The sequence below is a fragment of the Pelobates fuscus genome, chromosome 3, assembly GCF_036172605.1.
Source record: "Pelobates fuscus isolate aPelFus1 chromosome 3, aPelFus1.pri, whole genome shotgun sequence".
Taxonomy (NCBI): Eukaryota; Metazoa; Chordata; class Amphibia; order Anura; family Pelobatidae; genus Pelobates; species Pelobates fuscus.
The window spans coordinates 361303463-361320907 of record NC_086319.1 but is presented as its reverse complement, the minus strand read 5'-3'; the positions used below and the strand labels follow the sequence as shown (position 1 = coordinate 361320907).

General features: G+C 44.9%; 1 protein-coding gene across 2 annotated transcripts in view; it reads left to right on the top strand.

Annotated features, from left to right (window-relative positions):
- The window catches only part of HYKK (hydroxylysine kinase), a 37213-nt gene that overhangs the window by 10557 nt on the left and 9211 nt on the right, over positions 1 to 17445 (top strand). For both annotated transcript variants that reach the window (XM_063449261.1, XM_063449262.1), the window contains exon 2: positions 2613 to 2962. In XM_063449261.1, the coding sequence (XP_063305331.1) occupies positions 2620 to 2962 (343 nt within the window). In that variant the 5' untranslated portion in view covers positions 2613 to 2619. The remainder of the gene's footprint in view (positions 1 to 2612; positions 2963 to 17445) is intronic.

The window sequence follows — 17445 nt, the reverse complement described above, 5'->3', positions numbered from 1 at the left end:
TTATTTTGGAATATTTCAAACATGGACTGAATTTTGTTTATACAAAAGAGAAAGGTAGACATTGTTAAATTAAAATGGCGATACACTTTTATGTTGCAGTAATGCACATTTTAAAGTAACATTCCAAGCACTATAACCTCTACAGAGTACGGCAAAGGTTATGGTGCCAGGTGTGACCAGGGCCGGACTGGCCCACCGAGATACCGGGAAATTTCCCGGTTGGCAGTCGGCACCTGGGGCCGGGGAGACATGTGGGTGTCCTGCGGCCACATGGAGAGCTTGGATGGCGGCCGCTGGGGGAGCAGGCTGTTCTGTCTGTGCTCCCCCTCCCTCGCGTGCAGCTTAATGAGACCGGGGCCGGAATATGATGTCATATTCCGTCCCCGGTCTATTTCTAGCGCGCGAGGGAGGGGAAGCAGAGACAGAACTTCCCCTGCGGCCGCCATCCAAGCTCTCCATGCGGCAGGTAGTAGGTATCAACAAGTGTCTGTGTCATGGTGTGTGTGTGTGTGTGTGTGTCATGCTGTGTGTGTCTGTCTGTGTCATGGTGTGTGTCATGGTGTGTGTGTGTGTCTGTCTGTGTCAGGGTGTGTGTCTGTGTCATGGTGTGTGTGTGTGTCTGTGTCATGTGTGTCTGTGTCACGGTGTGTCTGTGTCACGGTGTGTGTGTCTGTCTGTGTCACGGTGTGTGTGTGTGTCTGTCATGGTTTGTATCTGTCTGTGTCATGGTGTGTCTGTCATGGTGTGTGTGTGTCTGTCATGGTGTGTGTGTGTGTCAGTCGTGGTGTCTATGTGTGTTTTTAAAAATAGTGTTTTACTCACCTTTTTTTTTTTTTCAACGTCCTGCTGGTCTCTGCCTCTATGACTGAGATCATCAAGCTTGATGATCTCAGCCAATCTGCACTGACACAGGAAGCGCCTCTAGTGACTGTCTGAGTGTCTGTGACTAGAGGTGTCACTAGGAAGCAATGTAAACACTGCCTTTTCTCTGAAAAGTCAGTGTTTACATTCAAAAGCCTGCAGGGACAGGCTATAAACACCAGAACCACTACATTAAGTTGTGTGTGTGCGCCTGCTAGTGAGTGCGCTTGCTTGCATGTATGTGTGTGCCTGCTAGTGAGTGAGCTTGTGTTTTTATGTCAATGAGCTTATGTATATTAGTGAAATTGTTTGTCTATGAGGCTGTGTATCAATGAGCTTGTGTGTGTCAGTGAGATTGTCTGTGTCTGCATGTGAGTATGCTTACTGTATAATTAAATGTTTTACTCTGAAAGGACCAATATTTTATATTAGAAAAAGCAATATATATATATATATATATATATATATATATATATATATATATATATATATAAATAAATATAAAAACTCATTCATCTGGGGTGGCAAGACATAGCCTTACATATTACATGCGACAATATATGGCGCAATGACTTATGGGGCTGGCATAGATTTTTTTTTCCAGGGCTGCTTTGTATCCCCAGTCCGGCCCTGGGTGTGACCTGGCCCACCTGTAATGTAAGGAGTCAACTTATTTTAGAATGGTTTGACTTCTTACCTGGGGATCGTCGGGCACCACTCCAATACAGCTCATTGGGAGCCGGAAACTCTCTGCATATATTAAGCCTGGCAGGAACTTCCGGCTCTTACTTGTTCCCGCAGAAATGGAGGAAGCAACACCTGATGGACCTCAGGTATGTAGTCAAACTTATCTAAAAAAGTCTGACTTCTTGCAAAGTGGAGGGCTTCTGGGCACTCTTGCAGAAAGATAAGTCCTGCGCTCACTCCCATCACTGGGCGGCTGCAAATGACTACAGTACACATCAGCCCCAATATATAGTAAAAAACAAAGAAAAACAAGTTACCTGTGCTCTCTCCTTAATCCCTATGCAAACATTGGCAGGTGGGCTCATCCTCTCATGGCCATTGAGGTAACTGAAAAACCTCCATTTGTTTTAAAAATACATAGGGATTAAGGAGAGAGCGCAGGTAACTTGTTTTTCTTTGGGTTTTACTATATATTGGGGCTGATGTGTACTGTAGTCATTTGCAGTCGCCCAGTGATGGGAGTGAGCGCAGGACTTATCTTTCTGCATTTGTATCCATTTTTTGTATCACTCAGCCTTGTTACAATGCAGCCGCCCATCCCATGTGTTCCCTATTAAGGGTTAATAATGTAGAGGGGTGTATATTAAAAAACACCCCTTTCTGTCTCAGTAGAGATTTTTGCCAGAGGCTCAAGGAAGCAAGGTGACTGGTTAGAGTTAGGACCCACCTAGGGGGGTCTGCCTTGACATTGGCAGGTGGGCTCATCCTCTCATGGCCATTGGAGGTGACTAAAAAAACTCCATTTGTTTAAAAATACATAGGGATTAAGGAGAGATCGCAGGTAACTTGCTTTTCTTCTGGGCACTCTTGCCACCAGCTAGCTAGCTATAGTGGTTGATTGCACCTAATTTGCACATTTGTTCGCCTGTGCAGTGTCTTTTTGCTTAGGACACTTCATAACATGTTTCTTATCCAAGCTAAAATGAACAAATACACTTTGACTTCCTCTTCATAATGATTCTTAATTTAATTTGTAATATTTCCGCTATATATTTTGCCCATAGATAAGATATGGACTGTAAAAGGGAATCTGAAAATCCAGTGGTGGCCAGTAAGCCAAACCTTAATGAAGAACAAGCCATCAGACTTGCAAAGACACTGTTTGATTTAGATGTAACCCGAGTTAAGTCTCTGCCAAGTTATGACGATCAGAATTTTTATATACAAGCATGTTGTGATGGCAACGCGGAATTTGCAGAGTTTGTAATGAAGATTACCAATGGAGAGGATAGCAAGAATGAAGAACTCATCAAAGCACAAACACATGTCATGATGTTATTACACAAGGAGGGACTTCCGACTCCAGACCCTGTGCTTACTAACACTGGTAAAATCATGTCCCTTGAAACCATAGGTGAGATATATAACAACTATATACCTTTATTTTTTGTTAGAATTCTACTATAAACCTTAATGAAATAAGGCTGAAAAGATTAGTATTATTATGATATATGTAGAACTGCTGGAGCCTTACACATACTGATACACAATAGAAATACAGTGAGTTATATTTGTGGCGGACCCACTACCTTTCCGTGAATTGCCTGCCTTTGCATTGTGTGTGTTTTCCCCATTCTTTTGCTTATTGTGCCCACTCCCCGTTCGAGGAGGTCTTCCATCGAGGGAATCCATTCACCTCCGAAACCCCAACCCCTCATTTAGAATGTTAGGTTAGAATGTTCACACCTCGCAACCGCAAACCGCAAAGTGTCAAACCGCAAACCACAAAGGGAAACAATTAATGAGTGCTTCCTTGGGTGGCCACCATTCATACAGGTGAACGCCATATATGCTTTCATTGATTGTTTCCCACCTCGTTCGTCTCCCGAATGAGGGCCTCCCCGGTACTCCATTAGAATGTTAACATTAATTAATCAGAACGTTCACACTCGACCCATAGGTGTGAAGCCGCAAGGGAAGTAATTAATGAGTATGTTCAATAATATGGTGAGAGCAAAAACGGTTGGTATGTAAACCAATAGTGAGTAAGATGTATAAAACATTCAAATTTACAATGTATCTGTAAATTCCTAAAATGATAAAACATAGTACATAGTATAGCCTGTATAAAATAAATTAAATAATAAATGTGGAGAAAATTCCCACTCATGTGGTGCTGAGCTTTTTGAAAGTGGCTCAGACTATAAGCGCCTTTAAATTGTATGGAGGTCAGAATGCTGGAACCAGGATACAGATGTCCTCTACCAAATCTCTACTTCCCTTCAAATAGCTCAAATAAACGCCAGATAGAGTGGTAGATGCACTAGAGTGCAGTTTATTTTAGATTGGAGGTGAAGTGTGTGCTGTTTTACATGTAACCATTAAAGATCTTTGTTCCTACATCTACCCCTCTATCTGGCGTTTATGTGCGCTTACAGTCTGAGCCACTTTCAAACCACTCAGCACCATGTGAATGGGATTTTCTCCACATTTGTTATTTCATTTATTTTATACAGGCTATACTATGTACTATGTTTTTATCATTTTAGGAATTTACAGATACATGGCATATGTGTATGTTTTATACATCTTACTCACTATTGGTTTACATACCACCCGTTTTTGCTCTCACCATATTATTAAATATATTCTGTTTTCTGTACTGTGGTGTGATTTGGAGTGACACACACTTGGTGATATTGAGCAATTACTTCAATATTTTCCTTTTCCACAGTTTTTTATACAAGTAATTAATGAGTGCTTCCCTGGGCGGCCTCCATTTGCATAGACAAACGGCGGCCAGGGGAAGCATTCATACGCCGAAAGGAGATGATTCCCTTGTCTGGGTTTCACACCAGGACCTTGTGAATGGTGGTTTGCCGGGCTCTCATGAGCCTGAGGGACAAAGAAACCAGCTCCTTTCCCACAGGCGGGCTTTTCTGTGCCTGGGAGACAAAGGGACGGCTCCTTTTTCCTGCGCTGAGACTCCCAGACACAGAGGCTCTTGGAAAAAAGACAATTGGCGATTAGTGTGGGAAACCCTGTGACTTTAGTGGTGGGCTTTGGGGACAAAGGGAACAGCATCCTTTCCCATGCTAGGGACCCAGGTAGGGGGAGGATCCAGGGAGGTGACTTTGTATGTTTTGTGTGATCTACACCTAGCAGGAGGTTATGCATAAAAGCCATGTGGCCAAGAGCATTGTGTTGTACCTCCAGGACTATGTGTCGTCCAGTTACTGGGTTGAAGATGGGTCTATTTGTCCTTTACATGGTTTCTGACCAACAGAAGGAAGGGAATTAGTGAAGATAACCGGTTGGGTTACCCAGGGGTCCGCTACAATATTTACTAGCTAGAAAAATCTTTAAAAAAGAAAAATATTAAAACACACTGTGAGGAGGATCCCTCATTTGCAGTTCTACAATGTGCAATCATATAATGTCAATATTCGGCTCCTTGGAGGTCCTAGAATGTAAGCTCATTTGAGCGTGACCTTCTCCATCTCTTGTATCTGTCCACATTTATTTAGTCTGTCAATCACCTGCTATTATATAACCCCACTATATAACTGTCAATCACTGTAGAATACGTTGGTAGAATAGAAATGTGAATTATATGTAGCAATGTGACAAAGCTACAAGAGGTGAATTGGACGAAATATTTGCTGAATGATTTAACTTAAAGGGACAGTTTAGTCCCCTTGAGGCACCATAACAACTTCATATAGATGTAGTAGTCCTAGGTGCTTGGAGGCCCCTCGAGGCCACTTGATTGCTGGATCTGGCATTGTGGAAGTCAGAGTGATGAAAGAGTTACCCACCATAGTGCTACTGGGGAATGATTGGGGTCAACTCACCTCACTTTATCTGGCTCACAAACAGCAGAGGCTCCCCCATGACAATGCAGTTGCAGGCCCACTCAATGGAGTCTGACGAGGCACAGGCAAGACAGACTTACCCTACCCCGACAGTGATTACAGACCCAATCCCCTGAGATACCTCAGCTGAATTCTGGCAGAGGACCCGCTTATATTGAGCGAGGGACTACTATATAGGGTGACTGAGAATGCTTGTCAGGGATCATCCCTATGCTGAGGCAACAATTGGTATTTCCAAAGTCTCAATTGCAGCTTCTGCTTGGGCATGACATCCCCCTGGCAGGACATCTCGACATTGGCTGGACTTTATGCAGGGTTTTCCAGAATGTCTTCTGGTCCAGAGTTTCTTGACAGTATCCGCCAGTATTGCCAGACATTTCACTGGGTGGGGAACCTGGGAGACAATACAAGGACTCGGTTAGAGAAGCCCTTTAGTAGGATAACAGTAGACATTGTAAGACCAAATACATTCTTTTCATAGTGGACTATGCTGCTAGGTACGCATAGGCGGTAGCACTGACCAGTATTCAAGCTGAAACAGTGACGGACACGATGATGTGAGTGTTCTCTCGAGCGGGGTTTCCATGGGAGATTATGTTGGATCAGGGCACCCAGTTCACTGCAGAGGTCACACACCAACTCTTTGATCAGGATCAAATTCATGCAGAGTTCCCTCTATCATGTCCAGACCAGCAGCCTGTTTAATGAAACTTTAATAGGATGTTTGTTACTGCTTGCAAGGACTGGGAATGGTATTGTCAGGGTACCTGAGGTCTCTACCTCCGAAAGAGGTAGAGACTTAGCCGTTCATCCATCCGGACGGTCTGATTTCCCCCTTCCTCGCGGTCTATCCGGTCATGCAAAGCCGGCCGCGAGGGAGTGACTCCCTTTTATAGCATGACGTCCGGAAGTCGACGTCAGGACGCCAACCCGGAACGACCTGTCACTCAATTGCTTCAGGACCAATCAGGACGCCTCGGAGGCGTGTTTACTTATCTGAACAGGGCATTTAACAGTGCTTCTTTCATTAGCTCATTGCCCTGTCGTGGTTCTAGCTTGTTCTAGTCACTCAGTGCTCGTGTATTCTAGTTATCCCTCTTGGTTTTGACCTGGCTTGTTTGCTCTACTCTGCTTATCTCTGTTACCCTTGATTCGGCTTGTCTCTCGCTTACCTGTCTTCTGTTACCCTCGACCTCGGCTTGTCTTTGACCATTCTCTACTGTACTACTTACGTTAGTCCGGCCATTCTAAGGTCCGGTATACGTATCTGGCTACTGTTTGTACTCTGCGTGTTGGATCCCTGTCCCGATCCTGACATTACGACAGGGCCAATGGATCCTGCAAGTACAAACAGTCAGCTTGCTTCTCCTGATCCTAGGTTTGAAGCCATGGATCACAGAATGGATCAGATGGCACTAGCGCTACAGGCGTTATTATCTCGTGCCAATAACCCACCAGAGGAGATACGTACTACTCCTATCTCTCCTGTAAGTTCAGGCCTAGAGGTAGCCACAGTAGGTGCTTCTTCTCGCATTACTCCACCAGTACGTTATGGTGGGGCTCCTGAGAAATGTCGTGGTTTTTTAAACCAAATTAGTATCCACTTTGAATTGCAACCTCGCTCCTATCCTACAGATAGGGCAAAGGTAGGATTTATTATCACCTTACTCATTGAGAAGGCTCTGAGATGGGCCAACCCACTATGGGAGAACGATAACCCGTTAGTATATAACTATAACGCATTTGTAGCTGCTTTTAGAAGAACGTTTGACCCTCCAGGTAGAAAGGTTAATGCAGCCAGATCACTGTTGCGCCTGAGACAGGAGAACCGAACACTTGTGGATTATGCACTAGAGTTCAGGTCTCTGGCGTCAGAAGTCAAGTGGAATGAGCAGGCGTATATGGATGTGTTTTTGAATGGGCTATCAGATGTAATCCTTGACGAGGTTGCTACTAGAGAACTTCCTGAAAATTTAGAGGATTTAATTTCATTCATTTCTCGTATAGATGAACGTTTAAGAGAGAGACAGAACACTCGAGAGAGGAACCGGAGACCTTCCTTTAGGTTAGCCCCCGCATTTCCAAGCCCTGACTCCACGGTCTCTCTGCTTCCTGAACCTATGCAGATAGGCTATACCCGCCTCTCTGAGGAGGAGAGACAGCACAGGAGAAGGGAGGGGTTATGTATGTATTGTGGAGCCAGAGGTCATTTACTCTCGAACTGTTCTAACCGCCCGGGAAACGCTCGCACCTAAGTTTCTCTAGAGGACAGGCCTTGGGTGTTTCTATTTTGTCCTCTACTCCTAATTATAAAGATCACAGGCTTCTGCTACCAGTTTCCTTAACTTGGGAGAAGGAAGTAGTAAAGGCTATGGCGTTGATAGATTCCGGAGCTGCTGAGAATTTTATCGACCAAGCCTTTGCCACTAAACACAATTTCCCACCCTTGGCCGTTGAGGCCATAGATGGTAGACCACTACTGGACCCTGTTATCTTTCGTGAGACCATACCCATTAACTTAAATGTTGGTATCCTACATGTGGAGAATTTATCTCTTATGCTCATTTCGTCCCCTTCTGTTCCCATAGTTCTGGGGTATCCATGGTTGAAGAGACATAACCCTATTATCGATTGGGAATTAGGGGAGATACTCTCGTGGGGTCAGAGCTGCCAGGAGAGGTGTTTACGCAAGGTTTCTCCATTGGCTAATATTAACACACCTGGTAGTCCTACTCAGTCCACAGAAAAACAGATACCGTTCCTGTACCAAGACTTAAAGGCAGTATTCGACAAGAAGAATGCCGATTCTTTACCTCCACACAGGTCATTTGATTGTAAAATTAAGCTTCTACCTGGGACTATGCCCCCGAGGGGTAATGTATATCCTTTATCTATTCAGGAGAACTCTGTTCTAGAGGAATATATTCGTGAGAATTTATAGAAAGGATTCATTAGGAGGTCTTCTTCTCCTGCCGGGGCTGGGTTCTTTTTCGTTAAGAAAAAGGATGGCACGCTGAGACCTTGTATTGATTACCGAGGCTTGAATAAAATAACTATCAGAAATGCTTATCCTATCCCATTGATTACCGAGTTGGTTGATCGTCTTAAGGGCTCCAAAATCTTCACCAAGTTAGATCTCAGAGGGGCATATAATTTGGTGAGAATCCAGCATGGACACGAGTGGATGACGGCGTTCAATACCCGGTATGGCCACTATGAATACACAGTTATGCCGTTTGGACTTTGCAATGCTCCTGCAGTATTTCAAGATTTGATTAATGAGGTACTTAGGGAGTTTCAACATGATTGTGTTATTGTCTACCTGGACGACATACTGATACACTCTAGGGAGATTGAGACTCACCATAGACAAGTCAGAAAGGTATTACACAAACTTCTGCAACATGGCCTATACTGTAAATTGGAGAAATGCAGCTTTGACCAGTCTCAGATAGACTTTCTTGGTTACGTGATTTCTGGGGAAGGTTTTAAAATGGATCCTGACAAACTCCAATCTATTTTAGATTGGCCTTTGCCCAAAGGACTCAAGGCTATTCAGAGGTTTATTGGTTTTTCCAACTACTATAGGCGCTTCATTAAGGGATACTCTTCTATCATTGCGCCTATTACCAATATGACCAAACAAGGGGCTGATACTAGGACCTGGTCTACGGAGGCTCTTGTTGCTTTCAAGACTCTCAAATAACTTTTTGCTTCTGCCCCCATTCTAGTCCACCCTGATACGACTCTGCCGTTCTTACTCGAGGTCGATGCTTCTGAGACGGGAGTTGGGGCTGTTCTGTCTCAAAGGTTAGGGGTGGACAAACCGTTACACCCTTGTGGGTTCTTCTCTAAGAAATTATCTGGGCCTGAAAGCAGATATGACATCGGCGACAGGGAACTGTTAGCGGTCATTAAGGCTTTAAAGGAGTGGAGACATTTACTAGAAGGGACATTACACCCTGTTACTATTTTAACGGATCATAAGAACTTGTCTTATATTGGGGAGGCTAAGCGCTTATCCGCCAGGCAGGCTCGTTGGTCCTTGTTCCTCACTCACTTTAATTATGTACTTACTTATAGACCTGGTTCTAAGAACTCTAAAGCCGATGCTTTGTCTCGTCAATATGAACCGTTCACTATAACTGAGCCAGTCCTTTCCTCCATAGTTCCTAAGGGTAATATCATCGCTAACACGAATCTCAGGATTCACTCTCCGTTGCTTGCCGAGATCATGAAATTTCAGCATCTTGCGCCCAAACAGACTCCTGGGGATCGACACTTCATTCCTGCCACTCTCCAACTAGAAGTGTTACGCTGTTTCCACAACAGCAAGGTGGCTGGACATCCTGGCATTCGCAAGACGTATGCTCTGATCTCTAAAGATTTCTGGTGGCCTGAGTTACGTAAAGATATTAAAGAATTCATCGGGGCATGTGAGGTTTGTACCAAGACCAAGCAACCCTATTCGCTTCCATGCGGATTTCTGCACCCTTTAGAGGTTCCTGAAAAGCCATGGTCCTGTTTGGCTATGGACTTCATTGTTGATTTGCCTATCTCTAAAAAGCAGACTGTTATCCTCACTGTGGTGGACAGATTTACTAAGATGGCTCACTTCATTCCCTTACCTAAACTCCCATCTTCGCCCAAATTAGCGGAGATATTCGCTAGGGAGATTTTCTGTTTACATGGGATACCTTCCCAAATTGTATCTGACAGAGGTTCCCAATTTGTTTCCCGTTTTTGGAAATCATTCTGCTCTCAACTAGGCATCAAATTGAATTTCTCTTCTGCCTACCATCCTCAGTCCAATGGAGCTGCTGAACGCACCAACCAAAAGGTTGAACAATATTTGCGTTGTTTCGTTTCTGAACACCAGGACGATTGGGTCGGTTTGATTCCTTGGGCGGAGTTTGCACACAACAATCTCGTCTGTGATTCTACGCATTCTAGCCCCTTCTTCATTAATTATGGCTTTCATCCTTCCATTCTTCCTTCGGAGCCCTCTTCCCAAGGGGTACCGTCGGTGGATGTCCATGTTGCCAATTTAAGGAAGTTATGGGACCAGACTCGACAAATTCTTCTGCACAATTCTATGCTGGTTAAAAAACAAGCTGACAAACGTAGAAGGGCAGCACCGGTGTTTGTTCCAGGCGATAGAGTATGGTTAAGTACTAGAAACATTCGGTTAAAAGTGCCTTCCATGAAGTTCGCTCCTCGGTATATTGGACCTTACAGGGTACTGACTCAAATTAACCCAGTTGCGTATCGTCTAGCTTTGCCTAATGCCTTACGCATTCCTAACTCATTTCATGTTTCCTTGCTAAAACCACTAGTATGTAACAGATTCTCCTCCACGATCGCCCCTCCTCGCTCTGTTCAGGTGGAGGGTCAGGAGGAGTATGAAGTCAATTCCATCGTCGATTCTCGAATCTCCCGGGGGAGAGTACAATATCTGGTCGATTGGAAAGGATATGGTCCTGAGGAGAGAAGTTGGGTACCTCAGGAGGAGGTTCATGCTCCCCGTCTCCGCAGGGCATTTCACTCTCGCTTCCCTTCTCGTCCTGGTGCCTTCCGCCCGGTGGGCGTATCTGAGAGGGGGGGTACTGTCAGGGTACCTGAGGTCTCTACCTCCGAAAGAGGTAGAGACTTAGCCGTTCATCCATCCGGACGGTCTGATTTCCCCCTTCCTCGCGGTCTATCCGGTCATGCAAAGCCGGCCGCGAGGGAGTGACTCCCTTTTATAGCATGACGTCCGAAAGTCGACGTCAGGACGCCAACCCGGAACGACCTGTCACTCAATTGCTTCAGGACCAATCAGGACGCCTCGGAGGCGTGTTTACTTATCTGAACAGGGCATTTAACAGTGCTTCTTTCATTAGCTCATTGCCCTGTCGTGGTTCTAGCTTGTTCTAGTCACTCAGTGCTCGTGTATTCTAGTTATCCCTCTTGGTTTTGACCCGGCTTGTTTGCTCTACTCTGCTTATCTCTGTTACCCTTGATTCGGCTTGTCTCTCGCTTACCTGTCTTCTGTTACCCTCGACCTCGGCTTGTCTTTGACCATTCTCTACTGTACTACTTACGTTAGTCCGGCCCTTCTAAGGTCCGGTATACGTATCTGGCTACTGTTTGTACTCTGCGTGTTGGATCCCTGTCCCGATCCTGACAGGTATACACCCATGGGCATCTGCAGGGTGCGGATTTTTCAGCTTAAGCTGATATTTTTCCTTGAGATTGATAATACACTGCAATACTGGTGCTGTGTATGGAGAAAGGCAGGCATAGGAAGCTACATCTTATCCCTGCTTCTCTCTCCTGACTGAATCTGCATGGGAGCAGCACAGAGTGCAGACAGACACCCCCAGACGGCAGCCTACAGATCAGGAAAGTGAGGGATGTGGGGGCAGCCTACAGATCAGGAAAGTGAGGGGTGTGGGGGCAGCCTACAGATCAGGTAAGGAAGGAGGGGCAGCCTACAGATCAGGTAAGGAAGGGATGGAGGGGCAGCCTACAGATCAGGTAAGTGAGGGATGGGAGACAGCCTACAGATCAGGAAAGTGAGGGATGTGGGGGCAGCCTACAGATCAGGAAAGTGAGGGATGTGGGGGCAGCCTACAGATCAGGAAAGTGAGGGATGTGGGGGCAGCCTACAGATCAGGTAAGGAAGGAGGGGCAGCCTACAGATCAGGTAAGGAAGGGATGGAGGGGCAGCCTACAGACCAGGGAAGTGAGGCATGGGGAGCAGCCTACAGATCAGATAAGTGAAGGTTGGAGGGCAGCCTATAGAACAGGTAAGTAAGGGATGGGAGGGCAGGCTACAAATCAGGTAAGTGAGGGATGGGGCGGCAGCCTACAGATTAGGTAAGTAAGGGATGGGGGCAGCCTACAAATCAGGTAAGTGAAGGATGAGGGGGCATCCTACAAATCAGGTAAGTGCCCTGATGAGGGCGCAGCCTACAGATCAGGTAAGTGAGGGGTGGGTGGGTAGGCTACAGATCAGGTAAGTGATGGATGGGGGAGACAGCCTACAGATCATGGAAATGGGGCATGGGGGACAGCCTAAAGATCATATAAGTGAAGGATGGGGGCAGTGTACAGATCAGGTAAGTGACGGATGGGGGGGCAGCATACAGGTCCGGCAAGTGAGGGATGGGGCGGCAGTCTACAGATCAGGTAAGTGAGGGATGGGGAGGCAGCCTACAGATCATGTAAGTGAGGCATGGAGGGGCCTCCTACAGATCAGGTAAGTGAGGGATGGGGGGAAGACAGCCTACAGATTAGGGAAGTGAGGCATAGGGAGTAGCCTACAGATCAGATAAGTAAAGGATGGGGGGAAGCCTACAGAACAGGTAAGTTAGGGATTGGGTGGCGGCCTACAGGTCAGGCAAGTGAGGGATGGAGGGCAGCCTTCAGATCAGGTAAATGAGGGATGGGGCAGCCTACAGTTCAGGTAAGTGAAGGATGGGGGGCAGTCTACAGATCAGGTAAATGAGGGATGGAGGGCAGCCTTCAGATCAGGTAAATGAGGGATGGAGGGCAGCCTTCAGACCAGGTAAGTGAGGGATGGGGAGCAGCCTACAGTTCAGGTAAGTGAGGGATGGGGGGCAGTCTACAGATCAGGTAAATGAGGGATGGGGTGTAGCCTACAGATCAGGTAAGTAAGGGATGGGGGGCAGACTACAAATCAGGTAGGTGCCCTGATGAGGGGGTAGCCTACAGATCAGGTAAGTGAGGTGTGGGTGGGTAGGCTACAGATCAGGTAAGTGAGGGATGGGGGCAGCCTACCGATAAGATAAGTGAAGGATGAGGGGGCAGCCTACAAATCAGGTAAGTGCTCTGATGAGGGGGCAGCCTACAGATCAGGTAAGTGAGGGGTGGGTGGGTAGGCTACAGATCAGGTAAGTGAGGGATGGGGCGCAGCAGAAAGAGTCAGCAAGGAGCAGGAAGGGGCTGCAAGGAGCAGGGGGGCAGCAAGGAGCAGAAAGAGTCAGCAAGGAGCAGGAAGGGGCTGCAAGGGAGCAGGAAGGGGCAGCAAGGATCAGGAAAGGTCTGCAAGGAGAAGATATGGGCAGGAAGGGACAAAAGGAGCACAAAGGTAAAGGAGCAGAAAGAATCAGAAGGAGCACAAAGGTAATGTAGAAGAAGGAGCAGAAAGGGCCAGCAAGGAGCTGGAAAGGGCAGCATGGATTAGAAAGGGGCAGGAAGGAGCTGAAAGGGGCAGAAGGAGCGCAAAGGTAAAGTAGGAAAAAGAGTAAAAAGGAATAGAAATGAACAGGAAGGGGCAGCAAGGATCAGGAAGGGTCTGCAAAGAGTAGGAAGGGGCAGCAAGAAGCAAGAAGGGGAGGCAAGGAGCAGAAAGGGCCAGCAAGGAGGTGGAAAGGGCAGCAAGGAATAGAAATAAGAAGAAAGGGACAGAAGGAGCAGGAAGGTAAAGAAGTAGACATAATCAGAAGGAGCACAAAGGTAAAGTAGGAGAAGGAGCAGAAAGGAACAGCTTCATTCTGGACACTACATCATAAGGCTTTGGTACCTGGGCCTGGCAGGAAAACTTTGGAACTTGTCACCTCCCCAGGTAAAAAAAAAAAAACCTCAGTTTTAATGTGTCTTTTATTTACTGAGTGTCAGGAAGCACAGAGTGCCACTAGGTAGGGGGTGTCACTGATTAGCTAGAGCGGTCAGCTGGCACTTTAAGCCAATCATTAGCTCACCATTCATAAAATCATATTTGCATACCAGGAGGTGCTGCAGGAAACCACTGGACTCTCCCCATTTGAGCTATTGTATTGGAGATGTGTGAGGGTACCACTAGATCTCATTAAGGAGTACTGGAAGGGGCAAGCAGAGGCAGAGGGGATGCCTTTTATACCAAAGGTGCTAGAGCTAAGGAACCATGTGCAACAGCCATGGTAAAAGAGTGCCTGACCTTAGTCTGGTCACTGAAGAAATTGCATCCTTACGGGTTGTACCCTAATCACAGACCACAACCCATTGGTGTGGCTTAGCCTGGTGACTGGACACAATGCTCACTTACTACGGGGTTGCTTGCCATGTTTAAATTTAGAGGAGATGGTGAAGTTGTAGAGGGAGGTTGCAGAGCTAGGGCAGTTGAGATTTGAGATAGGTAAAAGGAGAAGAGGAAGGAGACGTCTGTCACTCAACTAGGTAGGTATATATATACAAACCAAGGTAGGAGAGTAGTCGAAAAATAATAATACTTTATTAATAACAAAAAAACATAGTGTAAAACTAGAGCACAAACAAAAAGATAATCACTCCACCCTATCCATAACTCCTAGTCTAATCCAATATGATAGACCGTAATCGTTGGAAGGGAAGAGAGGGTATCAGGGGAAGGGGAGGGGGAGTGGGTAAGAGGAAACTAGGCTAAGTAAAGTGTAAGGTGCCTAGAAGAAAAATCAAGCTAATTCCAATTCCTACAGTATACTGATAGCGATAGCGTAAATGACCAGTCAGGATCACTAATAAGTGACAATAAGATCTATTGACTGGATCATTAGACGCAATATAGTAGTTGACCACTAGGGGTCACTAAAGAGATAAATTCTAAACCTGTTAGCTTACTTCATTAACAAAATTATATCAGGCGAGCCTCTAATCCAGGCGAAACGCGCGTCGGGTTTACACCGACATTACCTTTACATCGTCGTCTGCTTTCCGTCATTCCCTACTTAGACTCTATTCCTCTAATATCTGACGATCTGGTCCCAGCACTTGCCTTACTAAAGCTTACCTTGGTTGTTTAACAGCCCTTTAGGAGTATAGGCAGTAAATAGACTGATTGTGTTAGTTGAGGATACCACTTATTGATCATACTAAACAATCCCTTTAGAACTAAAAGGTTGGGAATTTGACATATCGACTAAGTTTAATTGGAAAGCAATTACTATACCGATTTGGGTACTGATTCATTTAAACTATTCCACAGTATATGCAATATTCTTTACCTGTTTACTATTGTGCCGTTCTATTGGCATACTCTCTTTACTATAACTAGTGCCCATGAAGGCACTATTCTTATTCTGTGTCTTTCTAAACATATTTATCGTGTCATATGAGCTATACTTGCTAATCTAGGCACTGTTAGTGCACTGACAGATCGTGTGCATAACTGTATGCCACACAGGAGTAACAGATGACATCACGTATCAAGTATACTACCGTTGCAAACTAGGTACTGTGATTATATTGTACAATCCGATACATATAATCTTATTTAGCACGGGAGTAACAGACCACGCAACGGACCCATTAAACTGTCCCTGCTAAGTGTTAACATTGCACGATCTTATATGCACTTAACACCCTTCCAGCACAGGTGTAACGAAGCACGCAACGGTCTCATTCGGTTGTAGTGCCCTGTCAGTACTAGCTTATTGCAACACTGACAGATATGTTACACTCTGTTTTACCTTCCGATACTGAAATGTTTCAATCTGTGTACACATTGACACTTGATATAATTTTGTTAATGAAGTAAGCTAACAGGTTTAGAATTTATCTCTCTAGTGACCCCTAGTGGTTAACTACTATATTGCGTCTAATGAGCCAGTCAATAGATCTTATTATCACTTATTAGTGATCCTGACTGGTCATTTACGCTATTGCTATCAGTATACTGTAGGAATTGGAATTAGCTTGATTTTTCTTCTAGGCACCTTACACTTTACTTAGCCTAGTTTCCTCTTACCCACTCCCCCTGACCTTCCCCTGATACCCTCTCTTCCCTTCCAACGACTACGGTCTATCATATTGGATTAGACAAGGAGTTATGGATAGGGTGGAGTGATTATCTTTTTGTTTGTGCTCTAGTTTTTACATTATGTTTTTTTTGTTATTAATAAAGTATTATTATTTTTCGACTACTCTCCTACCTTGGTTTGTATATATACCTACCTATGCAACAAAAAAGGATACCGCACTCTGTATAAATACTGCTTAGAAGCTAATTCTTGCAAAAATAGTTTTATTTAAATAATCAAAGCGAATAGAATATCATAAAGGTCCATAAAGAGGGCCATTGAAGGGATCATTGGATTCCGAGCGCGCAGCCCGTTACAGCACCCCACCGCCTGCTACAGCATTTCATCATTGGTAAAGAGACCCTCTACAACAACGAGCAAGCAAGGAAGGAGCCTGGAGGACGCATTGCACAAAGGAGGACTGACTACATGTTCCTCTATCCTGGCACAGACCGGAGATAATCCCTTGGACGCAGATACAAACAACAAATGATACAGGGAATCCTCTGGCCTCTAACTGTGGTGAGATCTAACCATTAAACACTTGGAGTAATAACTACTTATAATCATCAGTGTACACACATTTGGACTGTAAATACTTTTTTCATTTTTTTCTCATTTTTTTCTCATTTTTTCTTATTTTTTCTTCTTTTTACTGTTTTATTTTTTGGACATTCTCTTTGTTTTTTCACATATATTTTTTCTATATTACTGATGAATTTTTCTGTACAGTGTATATAAGAGATAGAGGGCTCTCTATCATATAGTGCCTCTGTGCACTTTACTTGATTATCTATTGCGGTTTATATTGGGGGCTTTCTGTATATATTAATTATTGTTTAGGTGCAATGGTAGGATTGTAGATATATTTTGTTAGTCATCAATTATACCTTTATGATATTCTATTCGCTTTGATTATTTAAATAAAACTATTTTTGCAAGAATTAGCTTCTAAGCAGCATTTATACAGAGTGCGGTATCCTTTTTTGTTGCATATATCATTGGGAGGTACCAGGAGTGGGTTACCCGGATATCCAGCACCTGTTAGATGGAAGAGTGCCTGTACATTTCTCTTCACTGTATATACCTACCTAGTTGAGTGACAGACGTCTCCTTCCTCTTCTCCGCCAATTCAATTAGGGTTACCCCCTTGTCTGTCCTCTTGTATACATTATCATTTGGCCACTCTTTTCTGTTTAGGTAAAAGGAGAGTTTGGAGGTTGGTGGAGAATTTCTGCAGGTCAAGACAGTGGAGGTTTCTG